The 25,392-nt window shown below is 35.5% G+C and overlaps 1 protein-coding gene across 1 annotated transcript in view; it reads left to right on the plus strand.

Annotated features, from left to right (window-relative positions):
- LOC149140803 (protein REDUCED CHLOROPLAST COVERAGE 2-like) overlaps positions 1 to 15,929 on the plus strand; it is a 39,894-nt gene extending 23,965 nt beyond the window's left edge. Inside the window, exons 18-23 of the mRNA XM_089453394.1 lie at positions 9,968 to 10,101; positions 11,288 to 11,471; positions 11,812 to 11,943; positions 12,080 to 12,192; positions 12,297 to 12,369; positions 12,532 to 15,929. Coding sequence (XP_089309520.1) covers positions 9,968 to 10,101; positions 11,288 to 11,471; positions 11,812 to 11,943; positions 12,080 to 12,192; positions 12,297 to 12,369; positions 12,532 to 15,441 — 3,546 coding nt within the window. The 3' untranslated portion in view covers positions 15,442 to 15,929. The remainder of the gene's footprint in view (positions 1 to 9,967; positions 10,102 to 11,287; positions 11,472 to 11,811; positions 11,944 to 12,079; positions 12,193 to 12,296; positions 12,370 to 12,531) is intronic.
- Positions 15,930 to 25,392: the final 9,463 nt, after the last annotated feature.

Raw genomic sequence — 25,392 nt, forward strand, 5'->3', positions numbered from 1 at the left:
GACTTTATCTACCTATGTCCCAAATATATACATACCTCTTCCTTCATGTAGTCATCTAGAATTCCTTTAGCAACTCCTCCTCTTTACTTGAAGATGAATATGCTTCAACTTTGATTTATCATGCTGCACTTCTTTGTTATCATACCATCATCCTTCTAAATCGTGGATCCCACACATGGTGGAATGTAGGCTATCTGCATGACACTTGCTTCTTCTAAGTAGAGGTGAATCTTCTAATGAAGATTCCAATGGAGGATCTTGATGATCCTTATTCTGCAAATGCTTCTTTCTAATGATGATGATGTATGATGATCTCTATATCTTCTATCTTGCTAGATGAATTTCTCCAACCATTCAACATGTTACTTCAATTATTCTTCTATGCTTCCAATGAAGATGCCATGAGCTACTACCTTTCTATCATGTATTGACTACTTCAACGATATAGACTTCTACTTCGGCTATCCATGCTTCTATGATGATATCATCTCAATCTCTGCTACAATGCATCCTATCATGCTTGTGAAGCTTTCCATCATGATTGCAACCTTCTATAAACTTGAAATTAGATTAAATGTGTGAGAGACCTTCTAATAGTGTAGGTCTATCACTTCTCCATTCTTTGACTTCTTGTTTTCTGGTTCTTCCACTTCTTTGGTGACATGGGCTTCATTTCTTTCCTTTCTCTTCTTGTTGTCCTTCTTGAGTTTAGGACAATTCCTTTTGAAATGCCCTTATTCATTACATTCATAACATTGGATCTTTGACATGTCAATTTTCTTTTGAAACTTCTTCCTAGGCTCAAACTTCCAAATTTTCCTTTCTTCCTTGCTATAACTGCAAATGCTTGAGTTTGTCCATTTGAGCCAACATCGTTCTTTGCCTTTAATATAGATTCTTCAAGCTTGCATAATGTCCACAGATCTTTGAATGGAGTGGCTTCCTTTTTCCCATAGATGCTAGATACGAAGTTCCCCCATTCATCTGGTAATGCATTTAGTACTAGGGTGGTCAGCCCTAAAAACAGAGTTTTAAACTTCGATCTCTTTTCTACTTGGTCTCTTTCTTTTTCGTTGGTTATTCCTTATCTTTTCTTGTCGTTGATGATCGAACTTGATTACTCTCCAAATGAGGTCGATGGATCCTTATATATAGTCTTCCTTGGAGGTCGAGTAGCTATTCATGAGGTCGACTTGTCATTAGGAGGCTGACTTCCCTTCTTGCAGGGCGACTTGATCTTGGAGGGGGTCTTTTGACTCTTTTGATACTTAAATAAATTCTTCTTACATAGTACAACATGCCCAATAGGGTCTTTACACATGAAAATGACTTCTTTGAATCAATGACAAGACCTTGAAGCACTCAATGGGTGCTTGACCTGCAAATAAAATGACCTTGAGCATAAAACCCATGCTACAAAATAATAATAAAAATTATTTTTCTCTTTACATCAAATACATAAAATCATGATTACATTTAGACATTATGAAGACTGAACCTAGTTACATTTTCCAACAAAAGGGACATGTGATACACTAGGAAAGGTAACAAGGTATTCTACAACAAATGGATGTTGAATGATAAATTGGAACCTCAAACGTGATTGTTTACAATGTCAATCAATCTATCAAAAGGCTTCATACTCATTTGGATACTACAAGGTTGACACACCAAGTATCTAATAGACTTCAAAAGCCACAAATTGAAAGAAAGGAGGTTACACCAGGGGAGGAAAATTTTGTAACAACTAGTATTTATTGCAAAACTCATATCCCTAGGAAACATTACACAAATGCATATGAAATTAATGGAATCTAGTGCTTTGAAAGAAATAAACTAGTAATTCAAATCCACAAAGTTAACCTCTTTAGTACAACAATAAACCAAAAACCTGCCATACAACCGAATTGACTTATTACCCCAAATAGCGACCTGAGTTGACCTTTATGTTCTTCCCAGGTGCTCCATCAACCATATATCACGCTAGTAAAAGACAAGAATCCATTTGATAGATTAGGATCCCAATTTCAACAAAAATATTAGCTTTTCATGGAGATCAAGGTACTAATATCTTTCTTCTTATATGAGCCATGTAAAACCATTTAGAATGGTGGATCAAGGCTTAAAAACATGAATAGATATCAACATACAAAAGGTGATCATCCTCCCTGCAAGTGGGGATGTTGCTAAGATAGTCAATGCTTTTTTAAGACATCACATATCTTGTCTCAATTTTATGTTTTTTTCCAATAGTCCGTATTTCCATAAATAAAATGGAATGAATGTCCATGGATGACCAAAATAGGTTCACATAGTAGGAGCAAAATATATTGTAAGTAAGAAGAGGATTGTTTTACTTTACCTAAGGGAATAATGATATGTTGTAAGCATCTAAATGATTGTATTGGTACAAAAGTGTTACATGTTTTGTCTCAAATAGTACTTTGTAAAATGAAGCACTCAGTCAAATTAGTAACACCCCAAGAGAATGGATATTGATGATGAAATGCTTAGACCTTTGCAGATGTGGTTGGAAAAGTCAATACCAATACACAAGTTATTCCATCTCTCTAAACAAGCACAGAATTTTTACCTAAGTCACAAAGAGGGTGCAAGCACAAATGTTATCCTATGCCTCAAAGAAAGAGGCATCCAATACCATCCTTACATCTAAAGGATAACGTTTAAAGGATAGGAGATACAAGTGATGACTTACCTTGGAGTGATACTCTTTGGCTCATCCATTAGCGTGATACTTGCAACTATATCAAAATAGAGTAGAGGTTATGCCACATTTACAACTTTGGAGACACTTCATTTCCATCTCTACTTTCAGGATAATTCAAGCTAAGATCTTTGACACTTTTGTGACACACCTTTTATCCTTTACAAGTGTGAGGTTTGAACCCTATTAACCCTCCATATTGACATGAGCGGTAAAGATGTATTTGCAAGGGTACAAACCTTATTTTTCTTTGCTTGAGGATGGTCGAGAATAATAGTCCTTCTTGAATGAGTGTTCTCCCATGATGTTGTTGAAGGATGGATGAGCATGGTGATGATACATGTTGTTGATATGGTTAATGGTCTTAATGATGCTCCTTGGTTCTATGTTGTGTTGCACTTGGTTAGCTTGCTTCTTGTGCTAGTACTTCATGATATTGCTCCTTGCCTTGTTTGGACTAAGCTAGGGGATCATGATGAGGTATTGGCATTGAACTCTTGATGAGCATTCTACTATTTTAGTGTCTATTGTACACCCATGTTGATATATAACAGGATAGACAAGCATTTATGTGAAGCACTCACCTATTTGCTATAATTTGGAGGACCTTGGGGGATTGAGTCCAACATTGATGATGACGTATCTGTGAAGGGGTGTTCTAACTATCTCTTGCCTATTATACTATCACAATGATATTTAACACAATGGAGTCTTTTTCTATTTGAGTGCCCACCTCCTTGGTGCATTTCCAACATCTCGAGGTTTCAAGGCATGGTTAATGGATCTTACTGTTTGGACAAGGGCATTCTGGTTTAGTCTTTTTTATTTCTATAGTTGTATCACAATGAATAGACATTTGTCCTTATGAACACTTTGTGTTTTTTATGGAGTTTGGGCATTTCGCACAGCTCAAAGGAGGCTTTCAAGATTATCAAGGTTTGGTACTTCTTGGTTGACGATGATATAATTTTCTTGTGTCTATCATGCTTCTATGACTACATTCTATAGAATAGACAGTCCATTTGGTGAAATCCCTCATCTATCATGGATTTCCAACATGTGGCAACATTTCAAGTCATTTTCAACTTATTGGAGGAAGAGTAATGGTGTAGCATCTTGGCATGAGGGTGTTCTTGGTCTTTTGTGTCAATTGAAGCCTTAGGGTGATCTACTATTGGATAGACACTTGTTTGGGTTGAGCTCCTTGTTCTATGATGAGTTTCCAACACCTTGGCACAATCTACAATTGGAATTTGGACTTGGTGACTTATCACATTCAACTTGAGTGCTCCATTTCTCAAGGCATATATCCATGTGGTGAGATAGCCTTGCACGTATTTTTATGCCATTTCTCAAGGACACTCACGCACTTTGGAAGATTTCCACATTGGGATGATGTTAGCATGTGTCTAGCTCACTTTTCTATGAAGGTGCCCACCTGTTCTCATGTCAATATATCTCGCTACCACTCCATCTACCTTGGGATCATGCATGCATTGCTACTTGGATGTTCATTGACTCATATTACATATATTTACCTTATCTCTAGCCACATGCAGATGAGGCGTTACCCTACATGCTTATTCATGGAGATCACATGTACACATCTTATTTTTCTTTATGGAGCTCATCCAACATGTGGGACTCTTCTAGAAGGGCACACTTATAGATAAGAATGTAGCTTACTATGTTTGGGAGCATGAGTTGGTCTATCCTCAAGTTAGAAACATGCCCTCATCTATTATTCCTATTTTTAAGAAGAAGTTGCAACTAACTCTTATTTATTCATTATTCACTTAGAATTTGGAGTTAATCAAATGTAGATAATATTTTATATATTTTCCTAGAATATTTTATTGGAGGAAGTTGAAATCTCAACAAACTTCTTGCTACTTTTAGTAAGCAAGTTGTTGAGAGACTTATTTTATTGTATTCCTTGGAGAGAAAAGTGGATCTAGGAAAACAAATATTATTTATTGTATAGGAGAATAGAGCTAAAATCCATCTAAGGATTTGCTCTCCCCATTTGCAACTTGGATTGGAACTCAATGATTAATGGAGGAACCTATGAACAAGCTAGCTCCAAGCTTTGGAGGATAAGGTATCTTATCTATGTAAGCTTTGGTTTCATTTATGTACAATCTCTTTATGTGTGGATACAAGTTATAGGGTGCACCATTGAAAATTGGATTTTACAAGATTATGAGTGATAGAGCCAATAACAAGGCCATAAAGTGGTATGATTGCCTATTGGAAAGGATTTACTGAGGTTTAGGTCCCTTCTCCCATCATCCTTTTGTGTTATTTAACTTCAAGATAGAAATATTATATGCTCAACATCACTTGATTAGGCATATTTGTAGATATCTTTGGTAGGGGCCACCTTCATTGTTTCTTTGATTTGTGGATCTAGATAGATCCTCTCCCTCACTTCTTTGTAAGATTTAACCGCCAAGTTAGAGCTATAATAGGATATGTCACAATGGTTGTTTATAGTCCCTAACCATCCTTAGAACACCCTTGAGGTTAAAGCTGATAGTTGTGCACATCACTTGATTGCCTATTAACCCTTAACCCATTTAAAACACCCTTTGAGGTTGCTTAAATGACTTTATAGCCCAAATAAATAAGGCATTGGAGTCCCTTTCATTTATTACACCAAACCCCATTTTGTTTGTTTCCTTTTCATTTCCATTGCTGCGAGGTTCTCTTGACTCCCACTCCTATTGCATGAAGTAAACCTAGTAACCAATAGGGAAACCCTACTTGGATAGGCACCTTGTCCTTGGTCCAAACTGCAAATGAGAGTTGGTGAGGTGATAATGGCCAAGCTCCTAAGTTCCACAAGGCTAGTACCCTATCTTTGGGACTTCAAGTTAAAGGTGTTGGTTTATGTTGTAACCGGGATGTAAGTCACAAGGTTCGCCAAACTTGAACCTTCAGGTTCGGAATTCGATGAACCTGAAATTTTTTTTGAAGTTCGTTGAGGTTCAACGAACCTCAAAGTTGAACCAAAACATACACGAACTTGTTGTCGAACCCAAGCTTGAAGTTGAATTTAATAGGGAGAAAATGAGGTTCACATTAAGGTTTGACTTTTCACAAAAAAAGTTTGGAAAATATGGATCTATCACGCGCTCTAACTCCAATGTGAGTACTCCATGGAATTTCTCTAACATCATTTGTAACCCCTACGCAAATGCACTTGCCTACCTCCATAGATTGTAACCTCTATTTACAACTTGTGAGTTGTTGTGTACCCTCAGGGCTCAACATCGTAATAATCCCTCTAGGCATGATGCATCCACTATCCAAACTCCAGACTTTTGTAACATGTATTTAGAGGCACATCTGTCCACCCAGTGGTGACTAGGCCATTATGTTGCTGCATTTTTAATCAATCTGCCCTTTGGGAATTGTAATCCAGCCCCGCTCGACCCCCAGTCTCATCTCTTAATGAGTCGATTCTCACTAACATACTAAGCCATTCATCGTCCACCATGACCCACCCACAGTATGTAATCGTAGGGCCTAGATTGTGTCGTTGTAGTGCTTGACCCCAATTTCACTGCCATGGCGAGTCGGCCCTCACCATACATCGATTTCTTATTTCTTTTGTACTGATGGTTATTCTTTATTCTTTAATGTTATTTTCATATATATATATTTGAAAAATGTATATAGTCGAAACTCTTCCAAACCTTATTAAAAAATTCAAACCTGAATTGAACTTAATTGTTGTCGAACCTATGTTGAAAATGTAATTAGGTTTGGTCTTCATAATTGACATTGTACTTATGTTATTGTATATTTCATGTAAAAAGAAAAAGAAGAAAAAGGAATATTATTTTCAAGCATGGGTTTCATGCTCAAGCCATTTGTTAATTAGGTCAAGCATGTTCTTCATGCTTCTAGGGTTTTCCCAAGTCAAAAGAATATTTGTCATGAGTCAAATAGTCAAGTCCCATTTGGACTTTGAAAAGAAAATGGAAAGAAAATTATTTGAGTCAAAAATGTCAATTTCGACCCCACAAGACCAAGTTGGCCTGCCTGAACAAGTCGGCCCTGGAAGGGACAATTCGACCTCCTGGATGTGTATATATAGAGGACAGTTCGACCTCATTTGGAGCATCTCAAGAAAGTTTGAATTATGTGCCAAGAAGAGAGAGAAAAACCAGCAAAGAAACCCTACAAGGAAGAGCGAAGGTCTAAGGAAGTTTAGAGAGAGAAAAGCGTAGGTCAAGAAGTGGTAATTCTGCCCTAATTCTCTCACATGTGCAAGTTTCTGGAGTTACTGCAGGGACCAAAATTTCTGAAGTAACTACAGGTCTGAAATTTTGTTGTTGGGGGCTGAAATTTGTTGTTGGAGGCTGAAATCAGAAATTTGAAAGGCTTTGACTTGGTTTGACTTTGACTTGCTAGAAGAGCTTGGAAGGAGGGCTGACTTGGATCTTGTGGGAGGTCTTGGTCTTGAATTTTGGGTCTTGGATTTCTCATTTGATCTGATTCTATAAGAAGAGAAGAATTTTATGGGTTTTCCCCTTGAGGGGTTTTGCCTTGGCTTGGAGCCTATATCTTATGTTCATTGTTCTTTTGTGATCTTCATGGTTTATGGTTTTGGTAATTGTTTAATAAAAAGAACATAATAAAGTAAAAAAGAAGACAACCTAATTTCAGAAGCAGTTATCAAGTATAAGAAAAATCACCCTAAATGTTGCCCTATTGATTTTTCAGCAACCTGAACCATATGACTTAGACAGGGACCATATCTAACTATAGTAATGTGTACCCTCTCTATGTATCTCTAACCTGTCTTCTTTAGGAATGGGCCATGTTACCACATAAACCAACACCTTTATCTTAGAGAGGGTACTCATTACTATATTTTCAAAACATATACAATACAAAGAAAATAGTGTATCTTAGATAAGTTTGATGTATGCCCCCACCTCATGGCCATGGTTTTCACATTTTGACCATGTTACATTGGATTCAATGCATGGAAGACTCACTCAAGTTATAAGAGACCCTTACCTAGCTCTCCAATCTATGAGGCAGCTTGTTGGACAAAGGGTTGCAAATTGTTGGTATGCTGTAGCCTCTTCTCTCCAACACCGAGATATTGAAAATCCTTTCCCTATCAAGATCTCCATCAATGTGCCCCATCTTACTAAAAGGGGCATTCATAGAGGGATTAGAATGGAGATATACAAAACCTACTTGAAAGCCACATGGATTGAACCAAAAGAGCCCCTAACCCCAAAACTTCTTCACTAATTTCACAAGTACATATATTTTACAAACAACCTCCTCTACAGTCCTCGACATACAAGATTACAACTACCTTTTAGCTAGAGAGTTCCTCTAGCCTAGCTTTGTATCTCTTCCCATCAGTCGCGCATAAGGACAAATCATCACCTCCAAAGGGACGATTGCAATTGTAGACTATGTATGCAAGAACTGAATCAAAAGACCACTTGTCTTTAGATGCCCTGTCTATTATGAAAGCCATGGTTAATTTTATTGTTTTTTCAATGAACCTCAGGGTTCCTTAGGAATTTTCATACAGTACGAGGACTAGGGATGTATTGCCCTACTCCTTCAAGAGAAGCTTCACTTCTAACAGAGAACTCTTAGAGGAAGAACTCATTTCATTGCTAACTAGAGGCTCACCACCTCTTACTTCTACCCTCTTGATGACTTCAATAACCAAAGCCATCTCAAGAAGTACTCCAATACTAGGCTTGTTACGCAGTTTAGGCTTAAAGTCACACAACTAATGGACAACAAGAATCAGATTAGACACTTCCTCTCAGCCTTGGATGTTACACAAGTACATTGTTGGTTATCAAGCCATTAGCCATTTTGTTGTTTTGGGCTGCTAGGGTACAACATTACCTATTTGGGCATTTACCTTGCACTCTTATATTTATTTTCAGTTCTTATGGACATGCCTTAGCACTCCCATTTCTTACTCATACTTTTTATAGTACCATTGTGGTCACCAGTTGACTTTTATATTTAAATTAAATTTATATATACAAACAATCCACAACTAAAAGTTGTGGGCAAGTTAGACAAATACTAAACCATGGGCAGAACTCCCTGGGCTACTGGTACAAATCTTTCGAAAAGAATCAATCCAACTTATGACTTTACATGATCAGGAGCCTCTACAGAATGAAGTAGGAATGGTTGCTAAAATCTCATGGCTACTTCCAACTGATACTGTGACAATAAGCCCTCAGGTTAATGTTTCTAACTTTCTAGCAGTAAACAGATTAAAGATTGAAACATCTGAGCAGCATGCTCACTGTTAAACAAATCCCTCTTTGCATTTATAAAGATCTAGACTTAGAATTACTCGATGAGTCCAATATGAATATTTATCTACTATTTTACTTTTATTCAGTCCCCAGAGGCATTACTTTTATTCAGTCCCCAGAGGCACTAGCTTCTAATCCCTTCCGGTGAGCTTTTGTAAACGATTTTTTTCATAGAGATTCTTTGAACAAAAAATCAACATGCTCAAGATATTCTTTGTTGAACAATGATATAGCTTTTTCAACAAACTCTTATCCTGTATTTTTCAAGTTTCCAGAACTTTTAAATATGATGGGACGAATCATCATTTTCATTCTGAGTTTTTCTTTCATAAATGTGTATACCTGAATGTGTGTTTGTCATAACTACTCCTTGCGGTCTCAAAGCAATTACTCTGATCATTTTAAGGGATGTAAATTCCCCCATGTTCTAGACTGCTGCATTGAACTTTAAGCACTACCATGAGCCCAAGAACGAAATCATGCAATTAAAAAGATGTGCATGTTTTCTTCATATGTCCTTTAATTATACCTCTAACATCATATAGTTCATGAGATCCCAAGTGCCTTACAGAATCTTTTACTTTGGAAACTCCTATGCTGATATTTTAAGTTTCACCCATTTATTATAAAGCCCCTTGCAAAACAGTACCCAAAATTTTTTGTCAAAAATCAAACTTAATTCTATCTATATCCGTTCTCTAATAAATCCTTGATTGGAGATTCTCAATAGCTGAATGTCATATCAGATCTTTCCTGCTTAAGAGTTACACATCTTGGAAGTCCTTATTATTGAGTTTTCTTTGTTTTGTTAAATATAAAAATTTGTAAGGGGAGGAGGAAGATTTCAACAGGCCAAAATTCAACCTACATCGTATGTTAAGTATCCTTTCCTAATTTCGTTTTCCCATCTGAACAGGCAACAATATATCAACAAAAGGCTTTGGATATCAACGAGAGAGAACTAGGTCTCGACCACCCCGATACTATGAAAAGTTATGGCGACCTTGCTGTATTCTATTATCGGCTTCAGCACACCGAATTGGCTCTAAAGTAAGTTACATGGAGTCCTTCCTACATGCATCCCTGTTCAATGACATACAGACCAAAGGAAAAGCTTGGTAGCAGATAAATCTCACTTTATTTGGTTATTGTATCACTTATTCTTTTGCTAAAATGGATAATGTACTCAATGTGTTAGTCCATCTTTTGACTTCTCTCTTCTTTTTATATTCATGACAAACAAAATGTAAGTTATAAATGTATAGGATATTTCTTTTGTTAAGCAAATCCACAATACTAACTAATTGTTGATTTGAGTGTATGCAACTTCAATAAATTGAGTTTTGTTTCAGTTTCAGTTTCAGTTTCCTGATTCAAACTTTGGTTGGATTATTGTTTCCAATTCCCTGTTTTTTATTCAATGAGCTCTAGTTAAAAGTCGATACTGCATCACCTACCAATATGTTTGATGTATTTAAGCTCTTAAAAGGCAACTAGAATTCCAAGTCTGTCTGTATATTTGGTTGACTTTCAACTTATCACACACTGACCTAATGAAATCAAGTATTTCCTCAATGGACTTGAAAAGATTGCTCTCTTTTATCTCCTTTTAGAAGTTTTCTAGTTTGTCCAAGTCTGCTGCTTTTTACAAGTTCAAGTACGTTTCCAATGTTGAGACTCATCATATGTGCTAGTTTTAATTTTTCTTTTTTCACCTCCCCCAGTGAATCCACGTGTGTTCATGAATGCACACCCAATTAAAGACTATGCATGTGCAATATAAAACATTTATTCCATGTACCTGATGAAAAGTAAGCCATAAAAGAAAGATGGAATGAACTAGAAAACTTGGTTGTCCTATAGATAGAGAAAACTTGCATTGCAATTAGAAATGAGGAAAGTCCAGACTTCAAAGTGCACATAAAATGGGAGAAACAGATCTGATTGTGCCACCAAGAGAGTTCAAGTGAACGAGTGCAAAAGTTAGCCTTAGTAGAAAAGACTCAACAACATGAACATACTTGTGCATCTAATTAAACCTCAAACCTAAATAATACAGATATGTTTTATAACATTCCTTCTTAAAGGTTACAAAAGTGGTTTATCTTTTTTATCCTTTAAAACCTTTAAGTGTTAAAATGGGGATTATGGATATGCATAAACTGTGTTTTGATACATATTTGATTGGCCATGTTTTGATGCACTTTCCACCAAATTTTGGGCGCCATGAGTGCAGATATGTCAACCGTGCATTGTATCTTTTGCACCTGACTTGCGGACCATCACACCCAAACACTGCTGCAACATACATTAATGTCGCTATGATGGAAGAAGGCCTGGGAAATATACATGTAGCTCTCAGGTATCTGCATGAGGCCCTAAAATGCAATCAAAGGCTGCTTGGAGCAGATCATATACAGGTCTCTCTCTCTCTCTCTCTGTTACACAAACACACTGCAAATTTATTAAAGACAGGCACACAGAAACATACTGAACCAATCTAGTTATTATCTCTATGAAACCATTTTCATTAATTGGCTAGAAGAAGGAAACAAAAACTAGCATGTAGATAATATTGCTTCATTGATGTCCTATTTGTGTGCAACATTCAATCCTATGTTCCGCTGAATAAGATCACAAAAGATAAAAGAAAATACTATGATACTTTCCTATAAAGCAGTTGTATATTAAGGTTGAGCAGTTGTAATTCACTGTCCATGTACATAGCTGAATTGTTTATATTCTTTTAATTTTCTGCAGACTGCTGCTAGCTATCATGCAATAGCTATTGCTCTTTCATTGATGGAAGCATACTCTTTAAGTGTTCAACATGAGCAGACTACTTTACAAATTTTACAGGCCAAACTTGGTCCAGAGGATCTACGTACACAGGTACTTTTGGAAGCATTTTAAACTAAAGTTTTTTATTGAGCAAACAGATGCTTAATAATGGTACGGTGGGCACTCAGAGTTCATGCAGGCTGCCCTTTTCTAATCCCAAGATGTCAATCTACTTTCTTCGTGACAGGATGCTGCTGCCTGGCTCGAGTATTTTGACTCAAAGGCCTTGGAGCAACAGGAGGCTGCACGTAATGGTACCCCAAAGCCAGATGCATCCATAGCAAGCAAAGGTCATCTCAGGTATTGTGAACTTCAGCTGAGCCAGCTTCATTTTTTCATCATTACTTTCTTATGATATAGTCAATCCATAAAATGCTGACTTGGACCTCAATAATATGAACCAGTGTATCAGATCTATTAGACTACATAATCCCAAGTGCAGAGGTCAAAGACAAAAAGAAACAAAATCGTACCAAGGTAGATCATTTGCTTTTGGTGGTTCATTGATTTCATTATAATTTCTCTACTGATCACTGTTAATCATAATCCAAGGATAGGTGAATCTTTTCATTGTGATTTTGTGTTTTCAACATTCTTGCAATCATTAACAAAATCCAATTTTGGATTGATATCTTACAGTTAAGAGGTAAACTTGTCCAAAGTGAATGGGATGCACCTATGGATGAATTAACAATAGATATCAACTTGTCCCCAAGTAACAATGATGGAAAACAGTCTCCAGAACCAGAAGAGAAAGGGGAATCTAATACAAGAGATATTGTCCCTAATAAATCAAAAGATGATGTCATTTCACCCAGTGCAGAAGACCAGACAGGTGTCTCTGAAGTTTCAATACCTGACAATATGGAGGAAGAAGGATGGCAAGAGGCTGTTCCCAGGGGTCGATCTAGCAATGCAGGGGGTCGTAAATCTAGCTTTAAAAAAACAAGCCTTGCACGATTGAACATTACCCAGGCAAACAACACTTTTAATAACTCTGACCCTACACGCAACAGAGTGAACAATCTCAATGTAAATGCCAATTCATCAGCATCCAAAAGGAAAATCATGTCTTCTGGAGCAGGTAATAATTTTCCGTCCCCAAGAAATGCTTCTGGAGATACGTATCCATCCCCAAGAAATGCTTCTGCAGATACATCAATTTCGAGAAAACTGGTCAAGGCTTCAACTTTCAATGGTAGACCCATGCCATCAGTCAAGTACAGTACTGGCACAGATACACAATTGGTAAGCAATAGTTCTAAATCTGCACCGGCCACTCCTGCTATTACAAATCCATCAAAATTAAGTAATGACGTAGAAGGAAAGCCAGTATCTAAACCAACTCGACAAACAGCTCTTCCAAAAACAACAGCCCCTGTTTATTCCAGAATTTCTTCAACAACAACTGCAACAAACTCATCAAATTCTCTCATAGCTCCTATTCCTGGGAAAGGTCCTTCTTACAAAGAAGTAGCTATAGCACCCCCAGGGAGTATAGTAATAACAGCAGTTGACACATCCAAGCAAGATGCTCCAGATGAACAGATGAGTGAAGAATCTGTGGCAGAAAAACAAGCTCAAAAAGAAACTGAAGCAGAAATTGAAACAGAGAAGGTTATCGAAGAACAGTTAAAGACAGAGCTTGTAGCAGAGGAAGAACAGAAATTTGTCTGCACATGTAATCGGAAGAAGGATGTAGATATTAGAAAAAAAGAAAGGGATGTGGAAAACATCAGTCAAAAAGAACCAGGGTCTTCAGTTTCTGCTGAGTCAAGAGAAGTGAAAACAACCAACTTAAGCAATGAAGTTCAGGCAACTAACAATCCAATACAACTTTTGGAACAAGGAACGGAAAGCCAGAATGTAGACTCTCTTACTTCTTCTGAAGTTGGAGATTCTACTCAAGACATAGCCTCTTGCACACATTTTGAAAATCCTGCTTCACCTGCAGGTAGAGACTCTCAGGAAGCCTCCAAAAACTCCCTCGTTTCTCAAGAGAAGATAGAAATTGGTCCTAATATTAGTGAGAATAACTCTGCAGACCCAGGAAATTTAAATGTTGTTGAAGAAGATGAGCAGCCCACATCAGATGAAAGTCATTCTAGAGAAGCAGACAGTCCACATTCTCCAGAGTCTAGCAAGAAACTTTCTGCAGCTGCTCCACCATTCAATCCTGGGACGACTGCAGCTCTACTCCCTGTATTTGGCACAATTGCAGTTACCCCTTTCAAAGATGGAAGAGCTTCTGATCCTGGTGGCATTTTACCTTGTCCAATAGTCATTCCTCACATGAACAATACCATGGCAGCTGTTACACCTATCCGTAAATCACCCCATCAGTCTCCTGCAACAAGGGTGCCTTATGGTCCTCGTTTGGCAGGTCACAACAGAGCATCCCCTCGTGTTCCCCGCACTAAACCCCAATACATCCCAAATGGGGAGCAAACAACTGAAGGAAACAGTCCCAATGTTCCCGGCACATTTATGAACCCAAATGCAGCTGAATTTGTACCTGGAAAAGCTTGGCAACCATCTCAGTCTACATCTCCTCCTGTTATCTCACCCATACAAACCAACTCCATTGATGATGATACAGAAGCTCAATTTGATGGCAGTGAAAAGTCTCCAGTGTGTGATAATGTAACAACCGATATCCCAGAAGTTATTTCAAACAAGGTTGAAGTGGCTACTATTCCAGAACAAAATGGGTCTGAAGACGCATTGGATGTGACAGTCTTGACTGAAAAAAATGAAGCGGTTCTGAAAAATAGAGAAGACGTTGAAGAAAAAGATAATAATTCATGTAAAATTGATTTAAAGCATGATGAAATCCATGAGAAACGTCTTCCAAATGTTTCTCAAGATTCAATCCAGCAAAAGACGGATGCAGATGAGGAAAAACATCATGATTCAGAAATCAAGCCTCCTGTTTCTACAGTTTTGAAGAGCGCTTCATCAAAGCTTTGGGCTGACATTGCTAGCAGTGAGAGTGAAAATGAGGTTGATGATGCTTTAGATCCTGTTAAAGGTGACAGTGCAGTAGTTGCCATTGTATACACAAGTAAAGGAAGCAACAACACAAATTCCCAGTTCAGTGGAGGTGAAACCAGCACTGAAGAAGCATCAGGAAAGAACGACTTTGGCAGTTCTCAACCGGAATGTGCTAATGGTCAAACAACAGAGCAAATAAAGCAAACTGACAATGAGAAAAGCCCAAAAGAGGAGCCTTTGGCAGAAAATGGACAGAGTGAGTGCTCTGAAGGCAGTGACAGTGGTAGTGGAGAAGGGAGTGCAATCTATGAAAATAAGCCAAGCGATAGAGATGGGTTCACTCTTGTAACCAATAGGAGGAGAAACTATAGAAACCACCAGTTCAAGAACCCACCTAAAACTGCATACAAACAGCAACCAAATGGTTCATCTGCACCTCAGTCATCCAAAGAATATAATGGTGCAAACAGGAAAACAGAAGTCACAGCCACCCATACTTCTAATGGAGAACCTATCACAGCTTCTCCCACTCAATCTGTAGTAAGTGTTCGATGACGATAACTTGAATTTTCCAATAGAAGTTGATTACTTCTGGGAAATCCGAGTGTGATGATTGCCAACAAGCTTGTTAACAGAAAGTAAGCAGAGGGTCCGTCATCATTGATGAGTTTTCATTTATAAATGTCATGTTTAATGTCAACTAAGGCAACTGTTTGAGAATTTTCTGGAATGGGTGACAGATGGATACCTACTGATGCACTTGTTCATGTCTTGCTTCTATTCAAGGCTTTGTATAGACTGCAAATGAAGCCTCCTAACCATGGAGCGCGGTAGAGTACTTTACTTTTATTTTTCTTATTCATTGTTCAATCTCGTATTTGAGAGATGAGGGCTGCTGGTGCTCCATCTATTACATCACTCTGAATAGAAGGAGTCTGAAGGATCCAACAACTCCAGCAACAGCAAGGTTTCACCTTCAAATGTTAAATCCCTGAGTTGAGCTTATTTGTTTATGTTTGATAGCAGTCCGTGTTATTATTGGAGCTCGTTTTGCCTTTCTGATCAATTAGAAGAGAAAGCTCTTCAGAAAGCTTTTCGTGCTCTCTAACACTTAATTAAAGACTTTATTTCACATTTTTTTTGCCCTTCTGATCAATTAGAAGAGAAAGCTCGTGAGAAAGCTTTTTGTGCTCTCTGCCACTCAATTAAATACTACGTATTTCACAATTTATCTCCATCTCAAATGAAATAGTAGAAATGATGCTTGGGGAATTGCTTTGCTTCAAACGTGTATTTTTCAAAACCAGAGTTTAATCCGCGTAGATTCATCAGAAAAATAGGAAGAGCAGAAAAGCTTACAAGATCATAAATCAAGAACAGGCCAGATCTCCTTTACAGTTTGTTGGTCGATTAACGTGACCCACTGCCCGGCCCTTGTGCAATTATTCTTGAACATGATTTCGGTTTGAAGTCCATAGCCTTCCACAAAATGTGAAAAACGTGTTTACAGTGAACGGAAAACCATAACTCTTTTTAATCGACCCGCCATGGCAGATGTAGCTTATTGCTTGGCCAATCCCCACTATGACTTGATATGTAGCTTATTAGCCAATATCCACTGTGTTTGTGTTGCAAGCCTCCATGTTAATGTGATAGCGTTCTCTTCTTGCCCCAGATAACACTCACATGGATAGCGTTCTCTTCTTGTGTGTTATATTTTGGGGTTGTTTTTGGTTTGTGATTCTATATGATTTTGTAAGTTATTTTGCTACATTGGTATATTTTTATGTTGGAAATTTTTTTCATATTCCCCTTCACTTAATGGGTCGTTATGTTTATAAGGTTATTAACCTTGCTAGTTCTTTTCTTTTTAATAATGGCTAGTTCTTTTCTTTTTTAATAATAGATATAGATTTTTAACACCATATCACATAAGATTGTTTTAGGGGTTAGAATCTTTTTAATAATAGATATAGATTTTTAACACCGTATCACATAAGATTGTTTTAAGGGTTAGAATTTTTTTAATAATAGATATAGATTTTTAACACCATATCACATAAGATTGTTTTAGGGGTTAGAATTCAAGAACTTTTATTAATGGACACAAATTCTCAACCAAAACATCAAATTAGGATGCCTAAAAAGTGTTTATTTCAATTTTTATTCATGCATGAAGTTGTTAAAATAAAGAAGACCCTTTGAAAGGGTTAGAAATAAAGACTTTGCCATGGACAAATTTTGCATGAGTTAAAAAATCATTATCAACAAAGTAAACAAGTATCGATAAGGGTTGCCATGCTTAATCCTCCTTATTTTTTCATGAGCTCATAATTCCATCCCCATGCACATACTTCGTCCATTTTCATACTTCCTTGCTATCATCCAATTTCATGATCATTAACTTTAACCATTAATCTACTCTAGCATTAGCTTTGGTGAAAGTTTATAGCTACTCATCAATATCATTTACTATTCCTGACAAGTAAATTGTTGTCATCCACAACTCTAGGCATTTGGTATAGTTGGCTTCATATGTGTTTTAATTGTCTTTTCTTCCTATAGTGAGACTTCACAATGAAGAAACAATGCTTTTATTATTTGTAAATGAGCTTTAACCAAAATATAAATATTATTTGTCAATGGGGATCATAGTTTGATGGTTAAGTGGGGTTGGTAGTATTCCCCCAACAAAGTTCAAATCTTCATATATATGTTTCATCCCTTGCATGTTGTTTTGCCTATGCAAGTGGGTTGTTTTAAGCAATTGGGGCTAGGTAGAAGCCCTAAGTGCATTTGACGGAATATATATCCCTTGCTGCAACATCTTAGCGAAAGGGATCTTTGAAGAGTGTTGTATGTTGGCTATAATGCATTGTAAAGTTTCCCTAATTGGGGAAGGGATTTCTTGTCACACGAGGATATTTAGAAGCAACTTGTCAAAAATATTTCTAACATTCTTAATCCTTAGCTCCTCATCCCTCTAAGATCTTATAACTATTTTTTGTTTTCTTCTATTTTTTCTTCATATAATATTATCTCTTTTCTACATCTTACTACATCTTTCAAAATATTCTCTAAACTCTTCCAGAAAATCTTTCGTTGTCTCTCATTATATTTCTTCCTAGCTTATTAAGCAAAATTGAGCCCCTCTCTCTCATTATATTTCTTCCTAGCTTATTAAGCAAAATTGAGTCTCTCTTCTCTTTCATTCACTACCCTCTCAACTGCACTTCTCAAAGAGGAGATTTTTCTTCTACTCTTCCTTTCACCATTTTCATGCCTTAACTTTCAAGAAGGGGAGAAAGTAGGTTTTATAGCGATAAAAGTTATTCCAAGGTGTCACAAGATAGTTGTATTCTATTTTTATTATTCATGTTACTATTATTTTTATATTCACACATGCACACAATGACCATACAGAAGGAATGGGAAGGATCAAGTAAGCATAATCAACCCACAACCAATCAAACTTTGTGTTAGTACAAGGACACTACTTCTATAGTCACTCATATAGGTATAATGATAATGGTCTATCAAAGCTTACATATTGTCACAAAGCAATCCCAACAACCAAATGTGGGATAGGGGAAAACAAAATTTTATAGTCATAAAAGTTATTGCAAAACACCATAAGATAGGTGTATTGATGATTATTATTCTTCAATACATAACCTTAAACTTATTTTACTATGACCATAAACTCCATTGCAACTATATTTCATACATTAAGTCACCTATTCTTACTTTTAGTGTCATTACCCCACCTCCATGCCTTATGTCTCGTCATTACTCATGTATGACTTAACTCATAAGGACTGCTAATGTTATAAATGACCCATCTCGATTTTGTATGCCTCATTAAAATATCTTTTTTGCAAAATTACCCTTTTTACAAATTGAAGGAGAGCTTTTCATTCACTATTTTCCCCAATTCTAAATTTGTTTAAACTCGGAAGTATTCATGTTAAATTTGCTAGGAAATCTATGATTTGTTTTTTAAAGATGTTGGAACTTCATTTTTTTTTGTTCATCTTCTTTTAGCTCTCAGAAACCAATGCTTAGGCTTGCACTTCATTTTTTATTGTAATTAAATTTTTAATTTTTTTCAATGCCCTTCAACCTCCCAAGTTGACGCTAATTACTTAATATTAAATCAAATAATGAGTGCTTTATCTTGAATAGATTGAAGGTTTTAATCAATAGTATTAAACATTACCTGTTTTGATTTATATCATCCCCCACATCCAATGATTGTATTTTGAGGCTCCATCAAGTTAAATTTAACTTTGAACATCCTTCCTTTGGTCACTTTCATTGGCTTCCATGCTTATGGTCTTTCTTCATCAAACCCTCATCAATACAACTTTTACTAACTCTTGTGGATGTTTATAGTTGTCATCTTCTAAGAACAATCTTCCCCCTCTCTCATATTCTCTTATACCTTCATATTTAGCATCCCATGTTATTTTTGTTAACTTTATTTTTCTTAAGCCATTCTTCTTTCTCTTCCATAATTGCCCAAAATCAGGGTATGCTACCTAAAGAACCCTTTATTTCTATTTGCTAAGGAATCCCAATTGATAAATGTTGGTCCAATTTCCATCTCATTTCCAATATTTATGTTTGTATTTTGACGTTGATCATTCCCTGATTACCACCTTAAAAAATTTCACAAATTCTCTCTTGATGTAAGCCCATAAAGAAGCCCTTCTACATCAAATTTGTTAAATTGTATATTAAAAATAAATGATTATGTTTGATAGATGTCCTTATTTTAGAATTGGGTTCCAAAATACATATTTCTTCAATAATAAATATTAGGTAGATGGTTAAGATTTAATAAGCATTGAATATTCTTCTTCTTTGACAAAAATACATCATCTTATAAGAACAATCTTCCCCCTCTCTCATATTCTCATGTACCTTCATATTTAGCATCTCGTATTATTTTTGTTAAATTTATTTTTCTTAAGCCATTCTTCATTCTCTCCCATAGCTGCCCAAAATACGGGTATGCTACCTAAAGAACCCTTTATTTCTATTTGCTAAGGAATCCCAATAGATAAATGTTGGTCCAATTTCCATCTCATTTCCCTGATTACCACCTTAAAAAATTTCACAAATTCTCTCTTGATGTAAGCCCATAAAGAAGCCCTTCTACATCAACTTAGATAAATTGTAATAAAAATAAGTGATTATGTTGATAGATGTCTGTATTTCAGCAAAATACAAATTTCTTCAATAATAAATATTAGGTAGATGGTTAGGATTTAATAAGCGTTAAATATTCTTCTTCTTTGACAAAAATACAAGAATGAGACTAAATTCAAAACCTAATCTTCACTATTTTTTCCTTTGTTGTATTGTTTTTTCGTTTTTAATTTTAAATATTTTAATTGTGGCCAAGTGTCCAAATAGTTTCCGTTTTGATTTCCATTTCTCCCATTTATTCCAAGCAGATTTCTTTTTCTCCATCCTTTACCCATGCCCATGCTCGTTCACTCGGGATTTGGCATGGCTACTTAACTCAAACTAACAAAATTTGTGGCCACTCTTAGCCATCGCCATGAAAAAAATATTAGGTATGAGATTATATTTCTTTTTCTATTAATTTGCAATTTGTTGTATGGTAGTACCACTTGCGGCAGGCAACATGGATAATGTTGGATTTGTGACTCCAATTTGTTGCAACATGTTTCCTCTAGCCTTGATTTCATAGCATACTATGATGAGTTCTATCATGGGGAATACAGTATAGTCTAATTTAGTTTTTATTTTGTTATTCGTATTTATATGTTGTTATTTTTATTGAATTATTGAATTCTTCTCTTATTTTCATTTATATATGTAGAATAAATAATTATTTACTTTTTTATATTGTGGAGAAAAGTTAAGGTTGGAAATGGATAGTGTTATTAAAAATAGACTTACTTTTAACAATAATATTACATACGAGTAAATGAGATATTTAAATTAAAGACTATGCTTTTTATGAAAGGTCATGGATAATGTATTGTATGTCTTAGATTAGCATATATCAACTATCTTTATTGTGGTTATGCTAGTTATGTCTTTTCTCATGTTTTAGGGAATTTTCAATTTGGTTGGACCAAATCATGTATGCCTGGAAGCTTTTTGGATAATGAGTCTACCATTTATTCTTAACTGCATGGAAGATTATTGCAACTAAACACCTCTTGACAAATTCTATTTTTAGTGTCTTCACCTTTTTTTTTACACAAATGTATGTGTTCATATGCCTTTTAACTTCCCAATGATGAGTGGTATATTCTAATTTGCTAACTATTTATTTAAATATATTATTGAATCAAATCCAATTTTAGCTCTTTATCTTTTTTTTACAAATATTTTTTAATGTAGTGGCAGATTTAGGCTTGCTAACTCTCTAACTCTCTACCTTCATATGAAGTATATTATTGAATTAATCCATTTACTTGAATCATAATATTTCATATACTCATTCTATACTACACATTTCTCCTTTCTCTTGCAAAGGTTACATTTTCCTCTTTTCTTCCCAAAGGCTTATATGTTTGCTTCCAATGCTAATTTTAAAAATCCATCTTCTTACTCTTATGTCTTTCATTCCTTTTGGTTAGTAGGTTTTGTTCTATGTGAACAAGTGTTTTTTTGTTCTTTTTTTTCATGGTTTTTCCCACTAAAGTTTTATTTTATATTTTCATTCTTATTTTTTTATGTTAGGTTGTCTTTCGAAGTGAAAAAAGTTTCTAATTGATTGCTTTTTAGGTTTGTTGTACTAATAGTACCCCTATATGTTTTTATGTTAGGTTGTCTTCTAAGAAGTGAAAGAATGTTATAAATGTTCTTCTACAATCTTAGAATTCCAATCCACTTTTTAATATTTCGTCCACAAAAACACTTAACACATGTTTGCTCACTTTACTAAGTTTGGAAGGTCCATCTTCTTACTCCTACACCTTTAATTCCATTTGGTTAGCATATTTTATTCTATGCAAACTAGTGTCATCTCATGCTCCTTACAATGAAAAGTTTTATTGTATATAGTTGTTCCTACTACTACATGTTTATTGGTCGTCCACATCAAACATAGAGAGACTGATATTACTTAAGTGTCACCTTTATCAATTGAATTCTTCCAAGGCTCATCATTTATATGTTTAGAAGTTAACCCTTTTGACCTATATGTGATTTGTTTCTAATTGAATTGTTCCAAGGCTCGTCATTTATAAGTTTAGAAGTTAACCTTTTTGACCTATATGTGATTTGTTTCTAATGGATTGCTTTCTAAATTTTTACTATTAATGGCACCCTTAGATTTTTTGATGTTAGGTTGCCTTTTTAGAAGTGAAAAAAATTTGTCATAAATTTTCTTTTTTATTCTTGGAATTTTAGTCCACGTTATATTTTCTTGGTAAAGACTCAAAAATATGTTTACTCCCAATGTTATCTTTGGAAAATCCATCTTCTTGTTTCTATACCTCCCATTACTTTTGGTTATCATGTTTGTTTTATGCGAACAAGTGTTATTTTTCTATGTTTCCATGCTTCTTCTAGCAAAAATATTGATTGTATCTTTTCATTCATACTATCACATTTTTTAAGAGTCACCCACATCAAGTATAGAAAGAATCATATTCCTTAAATATCACATTTACCAATTGAATATTACAAAGCTTGTCATTTATATGTTTAAAGTCGACCATTTTGACCTACACATGATTTGCTTTTAATTGATTTCCCTCTCAGTTTGCACTACTAATGATGCCTTTAGAATTTTTTATGCTAGTTTGTCTTTTTAGAAGTGAAAAAATGCCATAATGTTCTTTGGAATTCTTAAATATTTTTTAGAAGTGCATGTCTTTGGCTCAAATTACATATCTTGTCTTAAAGCATTTGACTATCAATCTAGCCTCTCCACTGAATTTTGTTGTAGAAAAATGGGAGAGTAGACATTGTCTCTCTCACACACACACACACACCACAAAACTATGTTGAGTAATCTATTCAACAAATAATTGTACGAATATAAATACATAAGGTTACGCCTTAAGATAGACACACTATCTTAGCACACCAATAAATCATTGAGAGAACATCTCAACCACACACCAAAATAGGAGTCAACTAATTGGAGGGAATCTCTCATATCCAACTAAATCTAGCAACCGCCTAAAACAAAGAAAGAGACTTCTTACATAGAGACAAAATCTACTTCTTAATGACCAATAATAATAACAATTACATCCTTCAATACAATCTCAAAGAAGACAAGTAGGAGTTAGTTATTCAAATATTCCCCCCTTAATGAGTACTTGTCTCAATATTTGTCAAGTGAGGTCTTCATTATCATCTAGTCCTATGCAATAAAGGCTCAACCATGAATTGAAGAGCCTCATGATCAATAAAGTCGATAAGTTTGGTCCAACCTGACACTTACATATTGTACCTCATTCATGTAGACACCATCAAAATGTCAAAGTCCATATAAAGGATCAACATCCACTAGAATACATAGGTACACAAACACTACAACCACCAGTCTAATAAAATGTCCTTCAAGTACATGGTTCATTCAACTTCTTAACAAACTCCCCATTGAATGTGCAACTAATTTCATCAACATTCCAAACGCTAACCAGTGCAACAAATGCAACCATTTTTGTTTGACACATGTCCTTGATTCTTACCTCATTCTAACACATATAACTACTTTTATTTAGGTTTATGGTCCCATGATGTCATCCTCAGTCCACAACCAACATATCTTACCACTAGTACCACAATCAATGAATCTTTCAACATTTTCATTCATTGTGACACATATAACAATGGATCTATGCATTGTGCTCCATTCACCAATCCTCCTATACAAATGGGAGAAAAATAGACACCATACCTATTAAGACCCAAGCCTTTTGTCATGCATCAAAACTCAATATCTGAAACAATACCATTACTTTCACTGTTACAATTGTGATTCCATGGTCCAACAACACCATACTTTACAATTGTCTAGAATTAGTATGTTCTCAAGATAACACATAATACTTCATGCATTTCATAATGACCAATTAGTCGAATTTCACCTCTTGTGATTGTAAGCCCTAGTAGATTTGGTATAAGAACACTGCCAAGCACAATGTGAAATCATGAATTTATTGAGTTTTTGTGGTGCCACACCATAGTCCAAATAGGTTTCGATAGGTTTAAGGGAAAATTTTCGCCAATTCGCTATTTTTTGGACACTTTTTGAAAAAAAAATTGCCCATTTGGTTAAAAATTTGCCTTTTCTTTAGCATATATATGATTAAATTGATGATATTCGCCAAAAATTTACTAGTTTTAATAGTAAATTACATGTTTTTTTATGGAATATTAACCTACATTCTATATACATGATTTTTCAAACATGAATAGTCACCGATAATACTACACACAGGCATAATATTTTGATCCTTAAAAAATACACCGCTAATATATTGACATTAGAAAGCACCTCTCTAGTCAAATTTTGTGCCCATAAAATGTTTTGAGAAAAATCCCCCTGTTGCCAGGTTAATGTTTCCATAATGTCACCCTTAATTTGTATATAACAAATGATAGAGCATTCACAAATTTCTTTCTAGATCTAATCTCTTAACTTCTTTAAGATACAAGAAAGGAGAATGAGAAAGTAAAGAATGTACCTTATCCTTGAAGTATGTATGTGAGCTTGATTGGAGTTGTAGAAGATCTTGCTCTAGCTCCTAGAGATCTTGCCTCCACACCAAACACCTATGTTGTACACAAACAAGACAACAAGAAACCCATATCTACCTTTCCCTACAAAGATTTAGTTAGAGAATTGCTATATCTACCTTTCCCAACAAAGATTTAGTTAGAGCATTGCTATATCTACACTAGTCTATCACTCAAGATAACTAGATCCAATTAGAATGTGCATCAAATAACATAAATTGGGAAGGAAATCATGAAATGTATATTAAAATGGCAGAATCACAATACATATTACCTTGAGTACATGATGATCCTTTGTGGCTCAATGGCTTACACTCACAAGCAACACAATGTTATGACATCAAGAAGCTTCTCTATGAGGATTTCAGCAACATCTATTGAAATATCTTTTCCTCCCCCTCTCTTAATAATGGCTTCATTATATAGATTTCATAAAGAGAGGAGAGGATGAATCTAAACCCCTAACTCCTCATGAATTTAGAGTCTAGTACAAATTCCAAGGCTTCTTGAATTGATATTTTCGAAAATGAGCAAGCCTAGAATTTTAGCAAGGTCATCCCTCAATGCCATGGGGCATAAAACAATCATCCCTCTTTGTAAACTAGCCAAAAACACTGCATCACTCTTTGTTTGTCAGGAAACAATGGGCCTCCAAATCATCATGGTTTCCTAGGGCAGAGAGTTGATGTTTCAGCATAGGTCTCTCAAGCTAACTGCAAAGATGGCAAATAAAGCTGTAACATAAATTGCTGGGCTAGTCTC

This window comes from Pinus tabuliformis, chromosome X (genome assembly GCF_031772625.1).
Source record: "Pinus tabuliformis cultivar Carrire ecotype Pingquan chromosome X, CPIR1, whole genome shotgun sequence".
Lineage (NCBI taxonomy): Eukaryota > Viridiplantae > Streptophyta > Pinopsida > Pinales > Pinaceae > Pinus > Pinus tabuliformis.